Source organism: Episyrphus balteatus, chromosome 1 (genome assembly GCF_945859705.1).
Source record: "Episyrphus balteatus chromosome 1, idEpiBalt1.1, whole genome shotgun sequence".
Taxonomy (NCBI): Eukaryota; Metazoa; Arthropoda; class Insecta; order Diptera; family Syrphidae; genus Episyrphus; species Episyrphus balteatus.
The window spans coordinates 39505028-39527448 of NC_079134.1; the positions used below are offsets into that span (position 1 = coordinate 39505028).

General features: G+C 27.5%; 1 protein-coding gene across 2 annotated transcripts in view; it reads left to right on the plus strand.

The window, feature by feature from the left end:
- The first annotated feature begins 7974 nt into the window (after nt 1-7974).
- LOC129912730 (putative inorganic phosphate cotransporter) overlaps nt 7975-22421 on the plus strand; it is a 33495-nt gene continuing 19048 nt past the window's right edge. Inside the window, exon 1 of one of the 2 annotated variants that reach the window (XM_055991116.1) lies at nt 7975-9056. In XM_055991116.1, the coding sequence (XP_055847091.1) occupies nt 9017-9056 (40 nt within the window). In that variant the 5' untranslated portion in view covers nt 7975-9016. Of the gene's footprint in view, nt 9057-14166; nt 14340-22421 lie in introns of those variants that run through there. The other variant, XM_055991105.1, reaches the window with a different exon arrangement.

Below are 22421 nucleotides of genomic sequence, written 5' to 3' on the forward strand. Positions count from 1 at the left end.
ATTTCATTCAAAATGCTGTACTCACTAAATTTTTTCATTGAAAATTATCCGAAGTATGGCCATTTTAATCTATCTTTTTTTTTTCGCATTTTTAGTTTTACTTAAGTAAAACAGAAACATTTGAGGGGAAAGTCCGATAACTTAAGCACCAAGAACTGATAACGAGATTTTGTAGAGGGGTTAAATACAATCATTGTTTAATATGGGAGGGGAGTCAATGTCTTCCCGTTTTGGCGGGAGGGGCAATTTTCTAAAAAAAATACTTAAAATAAAAAAAATTATTAAAAAACAACGGCAACACTTAAAATTTTGCTTGATACTTTTTTCAAAAGCTAGAATTATAAACTTAATATTAATTTCAAAATTAAGTTATTTTAATCAATTGTTTTTGAAATAAACGAGTGATTCCGATAAAGAAAGTATTTCGTCTATTTTTCAATTTTCTCAAAAAGTAGAAGGCATATTAACATTATGATTTTTATGATTTGATAAGAAATCAATTAAGGCAGTTTACTGTGTCGATGAATTTCGTATAGAAGTCCACAGTCTTTGTGAAAATTGTACTCAATGTGCTTTTTAAACTTTTTTTTCACAAGTTTTGACTTTGAAATCGAAAAAAAATTTTATTAAAAAATTTGTGTAAAAAAGTATAGTTTTCAGATTGTCAAGCCTTTATAGCAATCTTTATTAAGTAGGTACTACTACACCTTTTTTTTTCAGATAGGTATGCGATATGCGATATTAAAAAATAAAATTCACTGCTCCTTACTGACCACTTCGAGATCAACTCACAGGAACGTCAGGAACAGAACAAGAAGAAGTTCAAGTGCAAAAAATGTAATGCCCAAGTTTAATACTGATAGAAAAAAAGATACTTCAACAAAATCTTACGTTCCTAATGCAATACAGCGAAACGTCCATCCTAAAAGTTTTTCTTACGTTATAGTTCTTTCATTTGATACCAATTTCATTAATGGCCGCCGAACGTCCAAAATGCTTATCCTGCTTAAAAAAATAAAATCCACGACTGGGTCGCACGTACTTGCTCTTGTAGTTCACAGTATCTTTATCTTAAATGTCTATTGGAAATTTAAGATTTTATTTAGTGTCGAGAAAAAAAAATCGAAAGTTTAAAAATTAAATTAAAATTTTTTTTTTTTTCAAAAATGTTTTTAAAAATATTTTGAAGTGAAAACTTCTTTAGTATCGTAGTGATTTGAAACAAGATGAAACGAAAACGCGACACGACTTCAACTTGTTATAACTTTTTTGTTTTAATAGATAGATGAATGAAATTTGTACTATAGATAGGTAATTAAATAAATTATAATTGTACAAAATTTCAATAAATTTCATATTCAAAATTCGGAGATAACGGTAAAAAGATGTTCTTTTCCAACACACGTTATATCTTTTGATCTAGTGCACATACAAATTTGATTTAACTTTAATACGCATGCTGATAACCTAACCTTTTATTTGATATATCACACATAACGATACGTGCTCTACAAGTTACACAATCTTAAATTGAAAAAAATTTGAATATACCTCAAAACACCTGTGGAGATCTGTTGACCAGCTACCAGTGTAGGAAGTACCGTAAACTCAGTCTGGAAATTCGAAATGGTTAAAAAAATTCTAACTTCTCTTGTAGACATCTTTGAAATAAGATTTATGCATTATTATACAAGGTGAAACAATAAGCTTTCACATGGTATACAATTTTTTATAGGTTGTCAAACAAAAAATTGATTTAATAGCATGAGAACATAAAAATAAATGTTTTTTTTTGCTTTTTGGATGCAATTTCATCGAGTTTAAAAAATTCTAGCTCTTTTTGTAGATGTCTCATAGACTTGATCGATATATTATATATTTTTACCTAAGACAATAAGCTTACAGATGGTGTAAAAATTTTTATAGGTTGTTAGGTAAAAAATGCAATCTTTTTGTAGATGTCTCATAGACCTGATCGATATATATATTTTGAGCTAAGACAACAAGCTTTCAGATGATATAAAATTTATATAGGTTGTCATATAAAAAACATGGATTTGAAGGTGATAGAATAAAAATAGGTAGATTTTTTCTATTTTATTTTTTTTTGCAAGAAAAATGATTTTTAAGGTTTCACTTCTACCACGTGTTAATTGCACACATGATTTTTTTTTTTTTTTACATTTTATACTTTAAAATGATGTCTGTAAATTTTTAATAAAATTGACTTATGCTTTGGTGAAATATATGAACTTAAAAAACATGTCAATTTTTGAACGGCAACGCCATATTTCCGTTCTCCGCATTTTTTGAGAAAAACTAAAAACGCAGTTTTGTTAGAATCAATAAGTCTATTACGTATACCAAATTTAATCAAAATCGTTAGAGCTGTTTTCGAGAAAGTTGCAATACCTCGAAAACATTATATGGGAGATATGCGTTAAAAAGGGGGTATTAGGGAATAACCTAAAAAGCATCTGTACCAAGTTTCAAGCAAATCCATCCATCCGTTTAGGCCCTAGCTCGATGTACAGATGGACGCACAGACGCACACACGCACAGACCGACGGATGGCATGACGAAAACCACTTTTTTGATCTTCTCTATCATCGTAATGTTGGTTTTGATTAAAACCTCAAATTTTTTTTCTACACAAAACCAATACTTGCCCTATAGAGCAAGTAAAAAGAAAATTAAATACACAATTTTGTTTTAATGTTAACAATTGAATTTAATTTTCTGAACTTTTGAGATATGGAAGTTAAATATTCACTATGGAGTCAGATGTGAACACTTTGCAGAAAGGAAATCTCAGAGCTCGTTCCATCGAATATGTCTGGAACTTAGAAGTTATTGACTCTTTGATGAATAGACTTGGCTTATCTAAACATTTCAAGGAACAACTTGGACTAAATTGCCAGAAAGTTGTTCGTGATCGGGTTAATACAAATCATTACAAGTTCTCTTCCAAACCTTTCTACGTTTTGAATCTTAATATTACATAAGAATTGTGTTCAAACGTTAAAGCTCAAGTCCTACGAAACTACTTATTTTTTCGTTTGCAAAGCATAGTACTGAATAATTTTTTTCAAAACCAAGCAATCTAACAAACGCAGCTGATAACGTGTGTATGTACATTATGATCAAATTAATTCAAAAAAATATGAATTCTCTTATTTCCAAATGAATATGTATAGATTTTAATATTTGGGTTTGAATTTGGTATTTTTTTTTTTTGCTTGTTTGGTTTATTTTTTGTTTTGCTTCTGTTGATAGAAAAAAATTACAAAAAAACATAATTCAGGTCAACGATTAATGTACCTAATATTTATATTCACTACTAGTAGAGTAACTAAAGCAAATTGTTAGGGAACCCGGCCGAACAGCTCTGATTTTGACGATTTTTTTTTTCAAACGTAGGTAATTAAAAATACTTTAAAGTCTATAGATTAAAAATTGCCGGTGTTGCCGTATTGTTTTTTTAAAATTAAAATTAAATTTTTTTTTAACAAAACCATTTATTTTGCTTAAATTTCATAAAACAAATGATAGCAAAAGATTCTCTAGGTAATTTAAGGAAAATATATAAAAGGTAGTAAGGGACAATCTTCCATCGTTTAAGCGATAAATGCAATTTTCTAACATTCTGACCTCAAACACAAACAAAAATATTTTGAAAACAACGGCAACACCTACAATATTTTAAAATACATTTTTAAAAAGCCAGAAGCTCATTCTTATCTCTTAAATTTAAATCCACTAAATTTAATCAAGACTTTTTGAAAAAATGGTCCTCAAACTCAGAATTAAAAAAAAAAAATGTTATTAGAAAAATTTAAAATTACTTTTTTCCAAACTTTTTCTAATAAAATATGAATTTATTTAAAAAAAATGTTTGGCCATAAATATTATCAGTTGAATTTCGAAGCAAAAAAGGTAAAATATATCACACTTTTGAAAAAAAAAATGAAAAATTACTTCAATTTCAATGTTTTTTTTTTATTAAAACTGAATTTTTGCATTGAAATAATTAATTATTTCAAAGACTGTGGGAAATAGGAACTTTAATTTTTTGCTATTTAACTTTCAACAGTAAGAGTTATTAAATGAATAAAAAATAACTTTATGTTTAGATGTTGAACTTAAAAAAAAAAAATAAGTTACATTTTTCTTCAAAACTTTTATTAAAAAAAGTTCTTCGGAAATGAAATACTTTTTAATTTTTTTCTTAAACCGTAATACATATTGACATTTCCTTTTATAATTTGAAACCATAATAAATGCTGCCAAAAAAATTTGAAAATAAATGCATTTTATATTACGACCAAGTTTAAAAAACGACATGTTAAAATTTTTTCAATAATTTTTTTTTTCAAAATCTGAGTTCAATTACCATTCTTTCAAAAGCCGTTCATTCAATTAGCTTAATTTTAATTTTACATATATGACTAAGCTTCTAGCTTTTAAAAAATGTATATTTGAATATTGTAGGTGTTGCCGTTGTGTTCAAATATTTTTTTTTGTGTTTGAAGTCAATTAATAAGAAAATTGCATCTATCGCTTGAACTATGGAAGATTGTCCCTCACTCCCATATATTTTTTTTCCTTGTATTTCCTAGACAATCTTTTGGCATCAATTAATTTATGAAATTTAAGAAAAATTTTTGAAAAAAATTTGTTTTTGTTCACAAAAATCTTCAAATAAATTTAAAAAATCAAAACGGCAACACCGGCAATTTTTAATCTATAGACTTTAAAGTATTTTTAATTACCGACGTTTGAAAAAAAAGATCATCAAAATCTAAACTGTTCGGCCGGGTTCCCTAATATTGCCAATTTTTGAGCTTTAGTTACTCCACTATACACAACCTAATCAAATCCGACTCACTTTTGTTTCTTATTTAAATATTTATCTATTTATTTATTTTTTTTTTTTTCAAATTAACAGCTATACTTAAAATACAAAGAATTTTTTTTCACGATCAATTTGATTCATTGATCTGTTGATAGTCAATATTTATTTTACCAATTCGTATACATCATCGAGAGATTTTATTAAACCTACCAAAATTCTTTTGACATTCTTTGTGTCGCAAAAAAATCAAGAAATAAATTTAAATAATGTGCAAATTCATAAATTTATACAAAAGTTTGTTATGTCACATCCAAAGGGAGGACGAAAGGTGTAATAAAAAAAATAAAGCTTAAGCAATCAAAACAAGTCTATCGAGTACTTTTCCAAAAAGATCCCCGCGATGCTGTTATAATTTATCCATTTATTTACTTATAAGCACATTGCTCTACATATAAATTCACACTTTTTGGTTGTAGACATCAACTAGACGGCATATTACATATTGCAGGGTTGCCATTTTAATTGTAATACTAACTTTCATCTAGAGTACTGACAAAATCGGAATATAGGAAATTACACTTTTTTTTTTATGAAATAATTACGTTCCAAAATTCTTTTAAAGAAGAAGTGAATAACAAACTATAGGTGAAAATTTTTTTCAGTGTGCATACTAATAAAACAATTAATTAGAAGTTAGAAATTTAATTCTTTTAAATCCTGAAACATAAAAAAAATTTTTTTTTTAATTGCCTGCGAATTAAAAAAAAAATGTTTTATTAAATCAAATTTTTCCAACTACATACATAACATATACGAATGTTTAAATGAAAGAACATAAAAAAACATCAATTAAAATGTATCTTCTTTAAATATTCAAAAGATTTTTGTCAGTAAACCTAACTCAAAGACCGTATGATACACCTTTTTTTTATTTTTAACACAAAAAATCAGATAGTTGCGCAAAAGAGACAGGGCGTTTTTTTTTACAAAACAAATACACTTCGCGTACTCTCAAATGTCTGTTAATTAATGAAAACAAAATTTTTTTTCCTCGGAATATGCGAGGAACAATAAACTTTAACTGTCCAATTTATAAACAAATCCAAAATGTATTGTAAATTAAATGTATTTATTAGAAAAAAATAGCATTTAAATCCATCACCACCTCGTTTATCTTTACAACTTACTTGTAAAATTCAAATGATCAGTTATGAACATCTTTTAAATTTTCTAAAATAAGTAAAAGAGATCAATTAGTTGCCTTTATTGATCACTGATAAAAATTTTATATTATGTATAGGTAACATGTTTAAGTTTTTTTTACAGAAAAAAAAATATTACGCATACGCCACAGTGACCCATTCTAACATAATAAGACTGGAGGTGATTTGGTATCAGACTAGTTTTGATGGACTGCACAAATTTTATCCAATAAATGATCTATTCAAAACGTTCCTTAAACATATACAAGATACTAAAAGATGAAGGAATAGAACACTTTACAAACTTTTATTTTTGTTATTGAAAAATTGCACTTCCAATGAATATGAAATATTTTTTATAATTTTAACTGTAGGTTTATGTTCGAAATACGAAAATCGTCATTAAATTTTTTTTAAATTTAAAAAGATGCTTAAGCATCTTTGTCATTAACCGCTAACTTGAACTGAAAAAACCAAAATTTTTAGCAGATTTTCAAATTGAAATATTCTAATTTTGCTAAATGTCCATGACATTATTGACATTCTTAGAACAAATTAGTTAGAAAAATTATTCAAATCCGTTCATTAATTCAAAAGTAATAGCCCGGTGTCAGCTTTTTTCAGCTTTTCGATCCACTGCGTCTGTACGTCTGTGCGTCAATCCATTCCATCCATTCACCCTAAACGGGTGTAAGGATGTATGTGATTTGAAAATTAAGAGCAAGTTAGAAAAGTTAGAGCAAGGCTTGCATTTTATTTTTAAGCGGTGTATCGAATTTAAAAGTAGATCTTTTAAAATAAGTGAAATTTTGTGTTGATACACGAATTGTTTAATTGGGAAAAGTTTCATAATATACACTGAAAAGAAATATGTATGTTTTTGCCGTTTGAGTTTTTTTCAAAGGATTTAAATTAAATAAATTAAAAGATTTTTTAACTACAGGAAACCCAAATAAAAATTAAAAGAATGTTAGAATAAGAGCCCGAAGAAGATTTTTGATATTTGTTATAGAAAAAAATTAACGGTTTTTTTGAACCGTCTTTGAAAAGTTTCTATTAAATGTGTAGTTTTTTTTAGATACTTTAGATATACCTAACCTCGCACTTACTCCAAAACCTTTATTGAGCTCAAGTATGGGGTTAGAGGGGAAACCTAGCTCCCTAAATTTATTTTTTGGACTTATGTCCCATTAAGGTGGGACATAACTCCATTATGGACTTATGTCCTATGGAGCTATGTCCCTGCATTTAACACGTAAAGAATTTAACGCTGTTTATTGAAAAATATTAAAATATTTTGAAACACTTCTTACAATCACAGTAAAATATCCCTCTGTCGGCACACGGGTGCGAATTTGGATGGACAAAAATAAAAATTGTGAGTACAAATTCGAATTCCTCAGAAAATTCTACATCAATTTCATATATGATTCTCTATAAAATAGTGAGACCGAAAAAAGTTCTAGCGACATGAAAAAGTATAAACCAAATTCGCAAAAAAGAGGTGTGCCTACAGAAGTTATATTGATGTATTAAATTGGTCTTTTACTTGAAATAAAAAAAAAAATATATATAAAACTATGCGGCAACACTTAACAGATCTGTATGATGTTTTCTCTCTGTCAACGTTTTATTGTTCTTTAATCAACATCTCTCGTGTGTTGTAGAGTCGTGGAGACTTGATAGGTATATTTTTGATAACGTTTTTGTTTGATACCGGTGCTTTACTTTGTTTATTTTTTTTCCTCCCACCATCACTCTTAAGAGATGTATTTACTATCGAGATCAGCTATAACTATGAAACTGCATTTTCCCATCGAATGCTTTAGTGTAAAATATCAATAATTGATGGCGTGGTTTAACTGTCTTGTCAAGCCACACGCTGACCCCTCTGCACATGCTACACAACACAACCCCTGTTAAAAAAAATTCCGGCTCAGAGAGAAAAGTCACTTTATGCGAAACTTTGCATTTACCTGTTTGCAAAAAACTTACTCTGTGTAAATCCCCTAAGGCCATGGACATTTTCAAAGAGCCACAATATAATTGTTGTTAACATGACCAGAATATGGCTTTTAAGGCACACCTGCACCTGTAGAGTTAAAACAAAGTAAAATTGAAAAAAAAAAAGAGTATCACAGGTATATGGCCAGACCCCAGACCAGGCCAAGACAGCATATCGATCGCTTGAAATTTTTCATTCACTTTCTGGTTAGCAAAGCGAACAGACGCTGTACGCTCCGGCTTTAGCTCTTTTAATATAAAGAAACAATTATTTAGCTTGAGCTGTTAAATCTCTTACGTTCAAAAGCGCGTCGCTCTTATTAGGTGCTTTCATTTTTTCACCTTCCAGCCGTATTGTCTGTCGTCACAGTTGTTTTATTATTTTTTTTTTTGCTAACAAGCAAACAGAGAAAAAAAAAACCGTTTAAACTGTCATTGCCAGTGGAATTAACCCCAAGTGTCATCTCATTTGTATAAAGTGAATTGTATCGGAATCCGTTTAATCATTCCTAAAGTGTGATCGTCGTTGTCGTATCGTTTTTTGCTTCAACACCTGTAAACCCCGGAAAGAAAAAAATTTTAAAAAAATTAAACGAAGAAAAGAATAGCAACTGACAACCCTTAGAATTAAAAAAAATAAATTATTTCACTTTATTTATTTTTTTGTTTGATTATTTAGTTTAATTTTTGTTATCATTTTTATTAAACAAAATTTTTAAGTCACCATTATTAAGAATTTGTTTGAATAAAATTTAAAAAAAAATAGTAAAATTATTCAAATTTTCCACATACTTCATTGTGTTGTGTCCTTCAAGTTTTTTGTTGAGTGACTGTTGAAGAATTATTAACGAATTGGATTTATTCAAATTTGAAAATCCAAATTGTGCCAAAAAATTAAGTAAAATAAACAAAAAAAAAAAAAAAAAGTGCAAAGTGATAAGTAAATTAAATTAGTATGACAGAACAACCATCATGGGGAATAAGAATATCAAAATGTAAGTTTGATTATATTTTGTTTATGACTTTATGTTTTACTGTTAATCGTAGGGTGGATTAGGATATCTATCATAATAATAAAGAAAAATATAACGTTGTTAAATGTGTGCTGCAAAAAAAAAAATAAGTTAACATGTTTGTAGGCACAAAGTAGCAACTTAAGTAATTAAATATTTGGCGGGCACTGAAGTGTGCCATTTGGGAATGCGTATTTGTGTTATATGTAATTATAAAAAAAAAAAAATGAAATAAATATGTTTTGGGGTAAATGTTCGTTAGCTATTTGGTTAACACCTGTTTAATGAATTTCCTCAATAAAAAAAAAGTGTAACGATTATACTTAAATAATTTAATTATTGCAATTAATTTAAATTATTGAACTGTAGGTAGGGATACACTTATCATGGAATTAAATTTATTTTTTGAGTTCAAGCAAAAATGAACAACTATGTAGGTGGCGTTTATTATTTTTTTTTTAGTAGGTACAATCTGTTTGGAATTGTGTTGATTAATATGCATAATTTTGTTTAAAAAAAAAGGACAGATTAACTAATTACTTAAAGAAAACAAAAGCGTTTTTTATGTTACCTTGTTTCGATGCACACAAATGTATGTAAAAGTAATTTCAATAGTTACATTTGATTAAGGTTTTTGTTTTGATATTTTAATTACATGTTTTCATTTCATGATCGGTGTTGGTCACAAATTTATACTACTGATCAACTAATATGAAGTTTGTGTGCATTTCCGTTAAAAAACGGTTCATTCATTTGTAAGAAAAAACTCGTTTGGAATCAATAGTTTATAGAAATTACAAATAGCATTCAAGAATCTTTAGGTGTGAGTGATCGCAAAAATCGATTGGTATTTTTGGAGAGTTTTGCAATCATGAAATGTGTGAAGGGGTCACAGTAAAAATGCATTTTTTTAAATACGTAACTATCATACCAAATAAAACTACTGGCACAAAGGAACCATGCATTCTAGTTTAGACTCTTTATTTGTTTAATTTTAATCACAATATGCACTTGAAAACTCACCAGTTGATTTTTGGTCTTATTGAAGGATGAATTTTTCTTATATTATCATATTTGATAAACTGCATATTTGGTGAACTTTATTTATTATTATTTACATTTTAAACATAAAATCGTTAGATAAGTCCACTAGTTCGGGGTTGTACAAATATCAATTAAACAAAAAAAATATATTCGAAATTAAAAAATGCAACTGCAAATAAAACAAATTTGCATTGAATATATATTTTTTATTGAAAATGAAAAGTTTGCATTAACAAAAATTTTTTTGCAAATAAAAATATTTTGTATTAAAAATAAAATCAATGCAAAAAATATTTTTTAATATTCGTCAAATTTATAACAATGTTGACGTGCATTCATTAGCTTAACAATAGCTGTGTTATTTTCCTTGTGATCCGGATCAGATCATTGTTTTTATTAGCTTTACAAAGCAGGATTTTGTTTTGTTATTGTTTCGCAAATAAATCAATGATCTGATCTGGATCACGAGGAAAATAAAACACAGCTTATAATTAATTTAATTTGAAAAAAATCGATGAATATTATGGAAAAATATTATTTTGCAATAAGAAAATTATTTTTATTTTTGGTTTGCATTGGATTTTCTTAACGCAAATTTTGTTATACAATATATATGTACATACATATAAGATTTTTTTCTTGAATGTATTAAAAAAATATTTTCTTACAACCAATATAAATAACTACATTTGACTGCAAAAGAAAATAACAAGACAAATAATATTAAGCCCTGATTTTTCAATCGTCAGTTAGACTATCAGAGGAATAATGTCAATATAAAAAACTTTTGTTCCTAGGAATAAGCTCTATCTGAGGTTTATCTGACTATTGAAAAATTGGCCCTAAAACTCGTATACTTTCCGATGAGCTGTTTAGATTGCAAATTGATCAAGAAAATTATTAAAAAAGAAAAATGTCTTTTTGATGTAGGCTTAAAGTCATTTTTATTTTAGTTTAATTTTTATTAAATTATGTTAAGAAGTCATTGTTTTAAAAATAAGAAAAGCCACTAATATTATACAAGAATTATTATAAAAGTTCATAGATTTAAAATTAAATAACCAAAATATGTTTGCTAAAGGCATACTTACTCTTAAGATAGTGGAGTAAACGTTACCAATAATTGAAAAAATTGTTTTCTACTTCTTTCTTTGGCAACGGCAAAATATGGGTTTTTGCTATCAAAAACAAAATTTTCAGACATCAAATGTAACGCCCGTTAAATTATTTAAAAAAAAAAACATGTTATTCTAAAAAATATCATACGATATACCATATAATACCTTACTAAGTACCTATTCAAGTTAAATTCTATGGATATTTAATAACTGTTTGAATAACTCACACAATTATGATTAAAACTTGCACATCCGTAACTTAAAGTGCAGAATAAGAATTTTTTATTTTCTATATTAAAAAAAATTAAAGTTTTCCAACTTATGATTTTTGACAAAAGATTCAAAATGTTTCCAAATGTTGTTTTTTTTTTTAATTTTTGTTTCACTTAGGGTATTTTTTTTTTCCAAAATTCATTCACCATGAATCCTTTAAGAGCAACTTAAATAAAGTTACTTATCCTTTATTATTAAAACTACGAGTAACTAAACATACAAATTTCCTATCAAATCTTCCATAAAAGAAAAGTAGTTTTTTTTTGTTTTTTTTTTGAACCCATAACACAAAAAATATTTTATTTCCTAGCATTTGACTTTTTGTACATAATAGTTTAGGTTTTGGATTTACCAATTTTTTCGAAGAATTGTACTTTTAATTTGTATTTGACTTTATTATTATTCATAATTATGTGTGGCAATGATTTTTTAGTCTTTATTTTTTTTTCAAATTTTTAAATTTAAAATTGGACTAAAAGAATTTTTGAAGTGAAAACTTCTTTAGTATCGTAGTGATTTGAAACAAGATGAAACGAAAAAGCGACACGAAAAATCAATTGATCATAACTTTTTTGTTTTAATAGATAGATAGGTAATTAAATAAATTATGATTGTGCAAAATTTCAATTAATTTCATATTTAAAATTCTGAGATAACGGTGGAAAGATGTTCTTTTTCTAAACACGTTATATCTTTTGATCTAGAACACATAACAAATTTATTTAACTTTAATACGCATTCTGATAATATTACCTTTCATTTAATATATCACACATAACGGTACGTGCTCTACAAGTTATATAATGTTTAATTGAAAAACTTGAAAAATACCTCAAAACACCTCTAAAGATTTGTTGCCGATGGCCAGCCAGCAGTAGAGGAAGTACCGTAATCTGAGTTTGAAATTTCGACATGGTTGGCTTTAAAAAATGTTTACTTTTTTTGTAGGCATGGTAGAAATATGATTGAAGAGTCATATAAAAGGTGAAATAATAATGATATAAAATTTATCATAGGTTGTCTTTTAAAAAATGGATTTAATGGCGTTAGAAGAGAAAAGAGATTGATTGTTTTGCTTTTTTTATGAAAACTAACTTTGTTAAAAAAATTCTAGCTCTTTTTGTAGATGTTGTACAGACATGGTCGATATAAAATTTATTGTAGGTTGTCATATAAAAAAAGTGATGGAATAAAAAAAGTTATATTTTTTCGATTTTTTTAAATGATTTTTAAGGTTTCACTTCAACCACGTGTGAATTGCACACATGATTTTTTTTTTACTTTCAAATTACTTTAAAACTTATGTGCATTTATTTCCTATTCTATCAAATGGGAGAAAATTATTTCTCACTGAGTTGAAGTTTGTTAAAACTCTACAACCACATTAGTTAAAAAAAAACATGTTTTAAAAATATTCTCTTGACATTTTAAATTTTAACTCCATAACTGAGATTCAGTCATAGTTGATACAAAAATATTAAGTCATCTTTTAAGAAGTCAGAAATATACTTTAATCAAGTCGAAAATTGGGTAGGGGAGAAAGGGATAGGTGTCCTTATCTAGCACTTTTGGACAAACCTCAGAATAGTATCAAAACAAATAGTTTTTAATACTGCAGTACAATTTTAAAGAGACAACTCTTTTATTCAAAATTTAATTCAATATATATTTGGTTATTTGAGTATTGCTGGAAGAATATTTAAAAAGAAATTAAATTGAAATTTCGACCATTTTGTATGTGAAGAAAATTCATAGCATTATTCAAAAAAATTTTCACCAAGAATAAATATAAAATACAACGCACGATTTTATAGGATCCATGTTCTTAAGTTCAAAGTAAGATACAATGACTGGTGAATTACTCGATTTTTAGTTTTAGTTTTTAATATAAAATACAAATATGCATAATAAAGCACAAAAAATAAACAAAAATCACAATCTGAAAAAAAAAACTACAAAATAGTACGTATACGCCGCAGTAACCCATATTATATCATTGCTTATTATATCAAATGAAGACCACCATGATCATGAAAATTACTTCTGACCTTCCTATGTATTTCCTACTTCTTACGCACTCTAGTTTTCAAAGTTGCCAACAACTTCTTAACAAAAACAATCAATTCAATAAAAAGTACAAAAAAAGCTGTTAATAAAATAACGATTCAAGTTAATTTCGCACAAAAACAAAAGATGTGCTAAAAAGCTTCTCCTTCAATTTCCGAACCTTCTTTAATGAAAGACAAACCAACCAATCAATTTATTGAAGAAGAAGCTTAAGACCCAAAATAATATAAATGAGCTTTTGTTTATTTTTGTTTCGTCTTTTTAATTTTTGTTAACCATTCTTTACATTTAGGCGTTGTTTTTTTGTTTTTGCCTGACTATATTCTAAATCGAGTGTATTTATAGCACCCAATAACTGATCGTGGCCAAACAAACCAGTTGTCATAAAGGCTTATAACATTTTGAGCTTGCTTATCTTATTTTATAATTCTTTTATCGATGTCGGTGACCACAACTGTGCTTGGCTGTTACAATTGTTGAAGAAAGTTTATTCTTCGATTTTTATATACTGTCGAACGAGTCGAAATCGTATAGTCGAGCAGGACAGAGTGTTGTGTGATATTATCGATTTGGATTTTTTGTTTAATTTTTTGTAATTTACGAATTGAAGTCAAAATGGTGAAAGACTTTTCTCCCGGTGAAGATAGAAATCTTATTCATCAAGCTGAAACGCTTCCTTCAGGAGTACAAGTTCATCAATTTCAAGTTGATGGTACTTTGAGGGGTAAAAATCGACCGGTCAGATATGAAAGATTGAGTAGATGTAAGTTTGTTTTTTTTTTTCCTTATTTATTTAAAAGTTTCAATGAAACATCTTTGTATTTAATTTTATATATTTAAAGTTTAAACGCCACGCAAGCGCCGGCCGGTAATTTGTTCGCAAGGCATATTCTTCAGTTGCTAAATTCTAAAAAGTTTTGTTTCCATATATGAATACTTGAATACGAACATGTCTTGAATTTAATTGTAATTTTATTCAATTTAACTTTGAACAATTCTGAGGCTCTTTAATTTTCCAAGTGAAATCTTTTGCCAAATTTAATGAATAACTTAATTAACATAAAAAACCAACTTGTTTTTTTTTTTTTTTTGGTAAAACGTGTATAAAATTACAAGAAACTAGTTTTATATTATAACAAAAAAAAAAACTCTGATGATTGACGTAATAAGGGAACAAGTGGAAGTCTTTTTTCATAGATTTAAAAGGTTTAAGTGAACTAACTTAAGTTCCTGTCTCTATCAATTTTACCTTTTTAATAATTGCAGAGGTTTATAATTTGTATATACATAATTGCTTAACCCTACAGATTCTCAATACAAAATTAAAGTTTATTAAAGTTAAAAGATTTGAAATAAGTCAAAGGAGAAGTTAATTGATGTACCTACTGAATAATTGTTTTTTTTTTTCATTTTCTTCTATAAAAAATCATCACTTGATTGCTGGACGGTTAATTCTGCATAGAAAAAAAAAACTAAACTTAAAACAACCGAGAGGGTTATAATTGATATTCTTTCTTTGTCAATTCCTCATCTAACCCTCTTTGTATCTTCACGCATAGCCATGACCTGCAAAGTACCTATGCTATTTTTCGAAAAATCACCTCCCATATAATTTTTGGCACACTAACCTTAAATACAAGTAAAAAGCAATTTTGTTTAAAAGAACGAAGTGGATAACATTTTGCAAATAGGTTTCACTTTTTTTTCAAAAACATATGGCCGAGTTGAGAAAGTCGAAATTTATAGACAGTTATTTTCATCGCAGTTCAATTTCAAGCGGCATCTCTACCACCGTCAAAATATATTTTTTTTTATATCCTGGGAAGTTCCATTGAAATTCCACATTCTTTTTGATTAAGTTTGAGTCTCTAAATTTGCAAATATGTATATCTGGGCATAAGGGTAAATGATGAAGTTAACATCATTTAACTCTAAAAACACAGAAATGAAAATTGTCGCATGTCTCCTTAAGCTTTCAGTCAGTTTTTTAATAGGTTGTGTGTGGATAGGGTTAAATATTCAAGTAAATTTTTGGGACTATGGTGTTGAAACGATAAATTTTCAGCTATCAGTACTGTATCCTCCTCTGAGAACTGGTGAAATTTTTACTATAGAGGATACATTTTTGACAAAAGGTTTTTTTTTTAATAAATGGTCACCGAATTAATATAAAAACAAAGACTTTTGAGAAATCAACACAAAGTTATGAGTACTATGTATAAAGGGAACACTATACACCTCTTGAGGATCGAAATCGCCCCTTATGTTCACTTTTTATAGACCCTTCTTTTTTTCAAGACAAAAGCGCTCTCAATCTTGGCACAAGTTATTTTGCCCATTAAAAAGACGCACTTTTTCGTTTCAAGGAAAAAGGTGCCCTCAATTTTGAGTTTGAGTTTAAGAGTACTCACAATAATATTGACTACGCATACACTCTGCGGTACCACTGCGATGATGGGGCGGAAAAAAAAAAAGACTCGCACGTTTCCAAAATACCGCAGCGTCACGATAATGTGTATAATTCAAAGGTGTCAAAAAAAAAGCATGTGTGCAGCGGGCCTAAGATCTTTTTGACGATTAACAAGATCGCTCCCCATTGTTGGTAATATTTGTTTAAGGAAAAGAATTTTTAGAAATTGGTTCCAAATACTTGTCCTTAATTGAATCATTTATTTGCAAAACATGATAAGTCCACTTTTTTTCAAAATTCGTTTTTTTGACTAAATTTGTACTCCAGGGATAACCACGTCTGTCTTTAAAATATCAACTATCTACTCCATCTATATCCGATTTTACAGCTACGCGAAATATTTTTTTAGTATCAAAAACAGAATAAGTCCCGGACTTATCATCTTTTGAAAATAAACAACAGCTTCTTTTTGTGTAAATGGTATATTAGATTAATGGCTGAAAATCTTAAGTTTAAAGCTACTTTAAAGTTAAATTAGCAGTCCGGACATTGTATTTTATTCTCAAATACAATTGTTTGATAGACTGGGGCTAAAAGCAAAATTGCATATCCATTTAAAAACTAATTTCACATCCGTTTATTTTCAAAGTATGATAAGTCCAAAAGCGTTTTTATTTTTTATCTTTTGAGCTATCGCTCCAAAAATTAAAAACGAAACGGTATTTTGTAGCGAGGCAAGAGTTCTACAGAATATATTTTTTATAAATTTTTCTACGCATATCAAAAGAAAATAGAACGTTTTTTTCTTCTCCTGAAAAATTTAAAATTATGGACTTATCATGTTTTGCAAATAAATGATTCAATTATGAAAGTGGACCAAGTCACTCCTAAAAATGGCGTCAAATCTAGCCTAAAAATATAAGGGATAAAGTTTATTTGAAAGTGAAATTGCAGTAAATAAACTTCTTTATCATTAAATATTTATAAGAAAATTATTATGTACGTTTTTCTTTAAACAATGCAAAAAGTGACTTAGTCCACTTTCATATATGAAAAGTCTTGCAAAGTTTCCCAAACGTTACGAACTTACACGGAGAAAAAAAAACACCTTAAAACAAGCGGTTTTCTGTGTGTTTTTTTGCCAAGATGACTTCCTTCTTAAATTGAGCGGAAATAGACTTAATTTAAGATACGCATGCAAAAATCATGCATGTCTTTTTCTTCGGGTATAAAAGTCTTTCTCAGTAAAAAGACATAGTTAATTTCAAGAAAAATGAGTTTGAACAAAAAAAAAAAACTTGCAAAAATAAAAATAAATATTTATAGCTCAGTAAAAAAAGTCTCTTAAATATCTCTTAAGAAGATTTAACAAAAAAATTGAAAATATAGGCCAGTTTGACAGTTATGATATGAATATTAACTTTTTTTGCAAAGAATTATTTGTCAACATTTTTAAATAAAAGAGTTTAATAAAATTAACAAGTACTTTGGTAGATCTTTAGTAAATTGCACTTTTTTAAATAGATTTATAGATACGAGTATATTCGGTTTCGTGCTTTTTTTCTTGTTACCATATTGAAAGAGCGGTAGGTATATATCACAAGTAAAAATTATTGGATGTAAGGGGTCATAACTTCAATTCTTAAGATTGAATCTTCAAGGTTGATTGAATTAATTGACATTGAGTTAAATTTCTTATCTTATGAAATTACTTACTAACCTACTTCAATACTCTCCATTATATAGTATTTTTGTGTTTAACTCACACCGATAAAAAAAAAATACAGCCTAAAATTTGATTAAAACAAGAATATTATTTTTTTTAGTACAACTTTTTTTTAAATTCCCATGCATGCGCCGTGTGCAGATAATAATGGTATATCTAAACATTTTTTAAAAGCTTGTTTTTCTTTTGTCTGTAGAATAAGTTTAAACATGATAAGATAATAGACCGAGAGCCAGCGACCTAAAGTTTGCAGGTAATTGCTTAGTATTCACCCCTATGAAATATGTTTAAGGACATCCCCAGGCATGTTACTGCAAAAAAAAAAGTCTCGTGAGACGTGGCAAAAACGGTCTGCCAAGCACTTGAATGTGAAAAAAATTTTAAATTAAGAACTCGACCTTAAATCAAAAAAAAAATATTTAAAGAGAACGGCAACACTTACAAAACTAAACGATACCATTTTTTAAAGGTAAAAAGTTATACTACTTTTTGGTTTTTATATAAATGTTTTTTGATGAATAGTTTTTGAAACAAAAAATTTCAAACACAAAATTTTGAAAAAAAATTCAAAAAAAGTTCAAACAGTTTTTTTTTTCATAAAATTTACCCAATCAAGTATTATTTTTTTTTTGTTTTAATTTTTCTTATATATTTTGAGTCAAACACCGAAAACTAAAAGTCAAAATCTCTTTTACTTTTCGAGAAAACTGAAAATTACCAAACCTTCTATTTTTTCACCAACGCCAAAATTACGGCTATTAATTATGTCTTTCAGAAAGGAAGTAAGATGTTCACGGGTTTTATTGCAGGAATCGTTCAATGGGTTATAAAAAAGATAAAACCGCGGAGTGCTATTAAATGAGAGGGTGGGAACTGGAGATAGGGGTGCAAAAGCCCCCTTTTTGGTTTTTTCAATATATCTCGTAAACAAAGCATAATTTTGAGATATTGTTCTTAATAAATTTTGTAGAGAATAAAATTTCCTATAATAATAATGTTTTTTAAAAATTTATAAAAAAAATTTCCTTACCAAAACAGTCAAAACAAACAAAAAAAAAATCAAACAAAATCAATTTTTTTCGTTTTTTTACTTTTTTGGTTGTGTCTCTTATTTGGACTGAGATAGACATTAACATTGCTCTAATAAAACATAGAAGAGTAAATTTTCTTTGAAATGCTGGTCTCATCAAATTTTTTCATTGAAAATTAACCAAAATATGGCCATTTGAACCTATCTTTTTTTCGCAGATTCAGTTTTTCTCAAGTAAAAAAGAAAAATTTGAGGGGAAAGTACTATAACTTAGCAACCAAGAATTGATAGCGGTTTTTTGTAGAAGGGTTAAATACAATCATTTTTTACTATGGGAGGGGGTGTCTATCTTCCCCCGTTTAGGCGGAAGGGGTTATTAAAAAAAAGAAAAATACTTAAAATCAAAAAAATTTATTAAAAAACAACGGTAACACTTACAGTTATGAACGATACTTTTTTCAAAAGCTAAAATTATACACTTAATTTAAATTTTTAAGTTAAGTTATTTAAATCAATTGTTTTCAAAATAAATGAATGAGCCTGGTAAAGAAAGTAGTTTTTGCATTTTTTAATTTTTTAAGGAAAACAAGAAGGCATAGGAACATAATGATTTTCAGTTTTTGATAAGAAATCAATTGAGGCTGTTTACTTTATGGATAAACTTCGTATTGAAACCCAAAGTCATTCTTAAAATAGTAATCAACGTGTTTTTTAAACTTTTTTTCTAAAATTTTGACTTTGAAATCGTTTATTTCGAAATAGTTGGTTTAAATAACTTAACTTAAAAATTTAAATTTAGTGTATAATTTTAGCTTTCGAAAAAAGTATCGTTCATAACTGTAAGTGTTACCGTTGTTTTTTAATAAATTTTTTTGATTTTAAGTATTTTTCTTTTTTTTAATAACCCCTTCCGCCTAAACGGGGGAAGATAGACACCCCCTCCCATAGTAAAAAATGATTGTATTTAACCCTTCTACAAAAAACCGCTATCAATTCTTGGTTGCTAAGTTATAGTACTTTCCCCTCAAATTTTTCTTTTTTACTTGAGAAAAACTGAATCTGCGAAAAAAAGATAGGTTCAAATGGCCATATTTTGGTTAATTTTCAATGAAAAAATTTGATGAGACCAGCATTTCAAAGAAAATTTACTCTTCTATGTTTTATTAGAGCAATGTTAATGTCTATCTCAGTCCAAATAAGAGACACAACCAAAAAAGTAAAAAAACGAAAAAAATTGATTTTGTTTGATTTTTTTTTTGTTTGTTTTGACTGTTTTGGTAAGGAAATTTTTTTTATAAATTTTTAAAAAACATTATTATTATAGGAAATTTTATTCTCTACAAAATTTATTAAGAACAATATCTCAAAATTATGCTTTGTTTACGAGATATATTGAAAAAACCAAAAAGGGGGCTTTTGCACCCCTATCTCCAGTTCCCACCCTCTCATTTAATAGCACTCCGCGGTTTTATCTTTTTTATAACCCATTGAACGATTCCTGCAATAAAACCCGTGAACATCTTACTTCCTTTCTGAAAGACATAATTAATAGCCGTAATTTTGGCGTTGGTGAAAAAATAGAAGGTTTGGTAATTTTCAGTTTTCTCGAAAAGTAAAAGAGATTTTGACTTTTAGTTTTCGTTGTTTGACTCAAAATATATAAGAAAAATTAAAACAAAAAAAAAATAATACTTGATTGGGTAAATTTTATGAAAAAAAAAACTGTTTGAACTTTTTTTGAATTTTTTTTTCAAAATTTTGTGTTTGAAATTTTTTGTTTCAAAAACTATTCATCAAAAAACATTTATATAAAAACCAAAAAGTAGTATAACTTTTTACCTTTAAAAAATGGTATCGTTTAGTTTTGTAAGTGTTGCCGTTCTCTTTAAATATTTTTTTTTTGATTTAAGGTCGAGTTCTTAATTTAAAATTTTTTTCACATTCAAGTGCTTGGCAGACCGTTTTTGCCACGTCTCACGAGACTTTTTTTTTTGCAGTAATATGCCTGGGGATGTCCTTAAACATATTTCATAGGGGTGAATACTAAGAAATTACCTGCAAACTTTAGGTCGCTGGCTCTTAGACTATAATGTCAATTTTGTATCTTTCATAAAATCCCAAAATAATATGGGACTTGGGCAAAAAGGCTTAAAACCATGGGACTGATATCAAATCAAATTTGAACATAACTGCATACAAATTGTGAACTTTTTTGATAACCGTGTTATGTGTGTGGTTATAGGGATATGACAATTTGAAGGTCATACTAAGAATGCATTTTCCACACGAATAAAAATTATGTAGTACTTTTTAAGATAAGCTTTGGAATTAGACTTTTGTCAATACAAAACAAAATAGTTTTTTACCACACAGTTCAAAGTTACAAAATTGAAATTGACATTTAATTTTGTTTGAGTTAAAAAAAAACTAGAAGTATTTTGTTAAATTTAAAAAACCCAAAAATTATCCACCAAATTTCAACTTATTTGAATTAAAACTTGTACTTAAAGATGAAAATGATTCACGAAAAATAGTTTTTTGCTCCCTCTTTTTGTTCCCTTAAGGTATATAGGTGAATCTAAATCTTCGATTTCCGTTTATAAACCAAACTACGACTATCACTTTCAAGAAGAGGGTATAACGTAGATAGAAAAGAACTTCTATAGAATTACAAAATCATAAGAAACTCAAAACGTGTTTAAAATTTACACATACTTATAGCTTCATTAATACCAACCCATTAAATTATTTCATTTAATATTATAACAATCACCTAATAATCTTCATCCAAATATTAAACTAGATTTAACCAGTTCTATCGAGAGATAATTATACGTATACAACAAAATTGGGCATTCAATTTTGTATTTCTTTTTTTGAATAATTTTGGCAAACTCTAAATTCCGATCCATCAATTACATACTGCTTCATAAATTGTTAAGTGGTCTTAATTATTGTTTTTTTCTTTTTTTTATTATTATTTTGCTTCCCATGGTGAAGAATAACAGTTAATCATTTTTTGCTTTTTATAATTAAAAAGGTTATTAATCCGAATTTAATTTGGTTGCAAATTACACAAATTCACAAGAATTTTCAAACATTCCTAATAATTTAGTTAAAAATAAATTTAAAAACAAACCCATCATCTTTCATTGTTAAAACCAGAAGAAAAAAAAAACAATAACAGTCAAAAATCATGAATGCAATTCAATAAAGTCATTCACATTTATTTTTTCATTGTTTTTAAATGAATAATTGAGCTTATTCAACTCTGATCTTGACCTTCGCACTGTCTCGATTGATTTTTACCTCATTAAAAAAAAAAATCGACATAAAAAAAAATAACAAAAAAAAAGTCCAAAGTCAAAGAACCCATTTTTTTTGTTTTATATTTTTTTCATAGCTGAAACATTGGAAAACTAAAACGCATTTAAACTTGTCTTGAATTAATTATAAAAATGTATGTTATGTGTCATTTGGCAAAATTTTTAAAATGCCAATTTCGACTGATCAAAATTAAAATTAGATCATTTAAAATCAATAAATATGTACTTAATTCGGAAGATATTCCATTTTTATTTTCCGTTTAAACCAGTTAAATCGCTTTTTGTTTGAACGAAACCTCATTGACGTCTAAGCTTAGAGATTGTTTATATTTATTTAAAAATTCTTCTTCCAG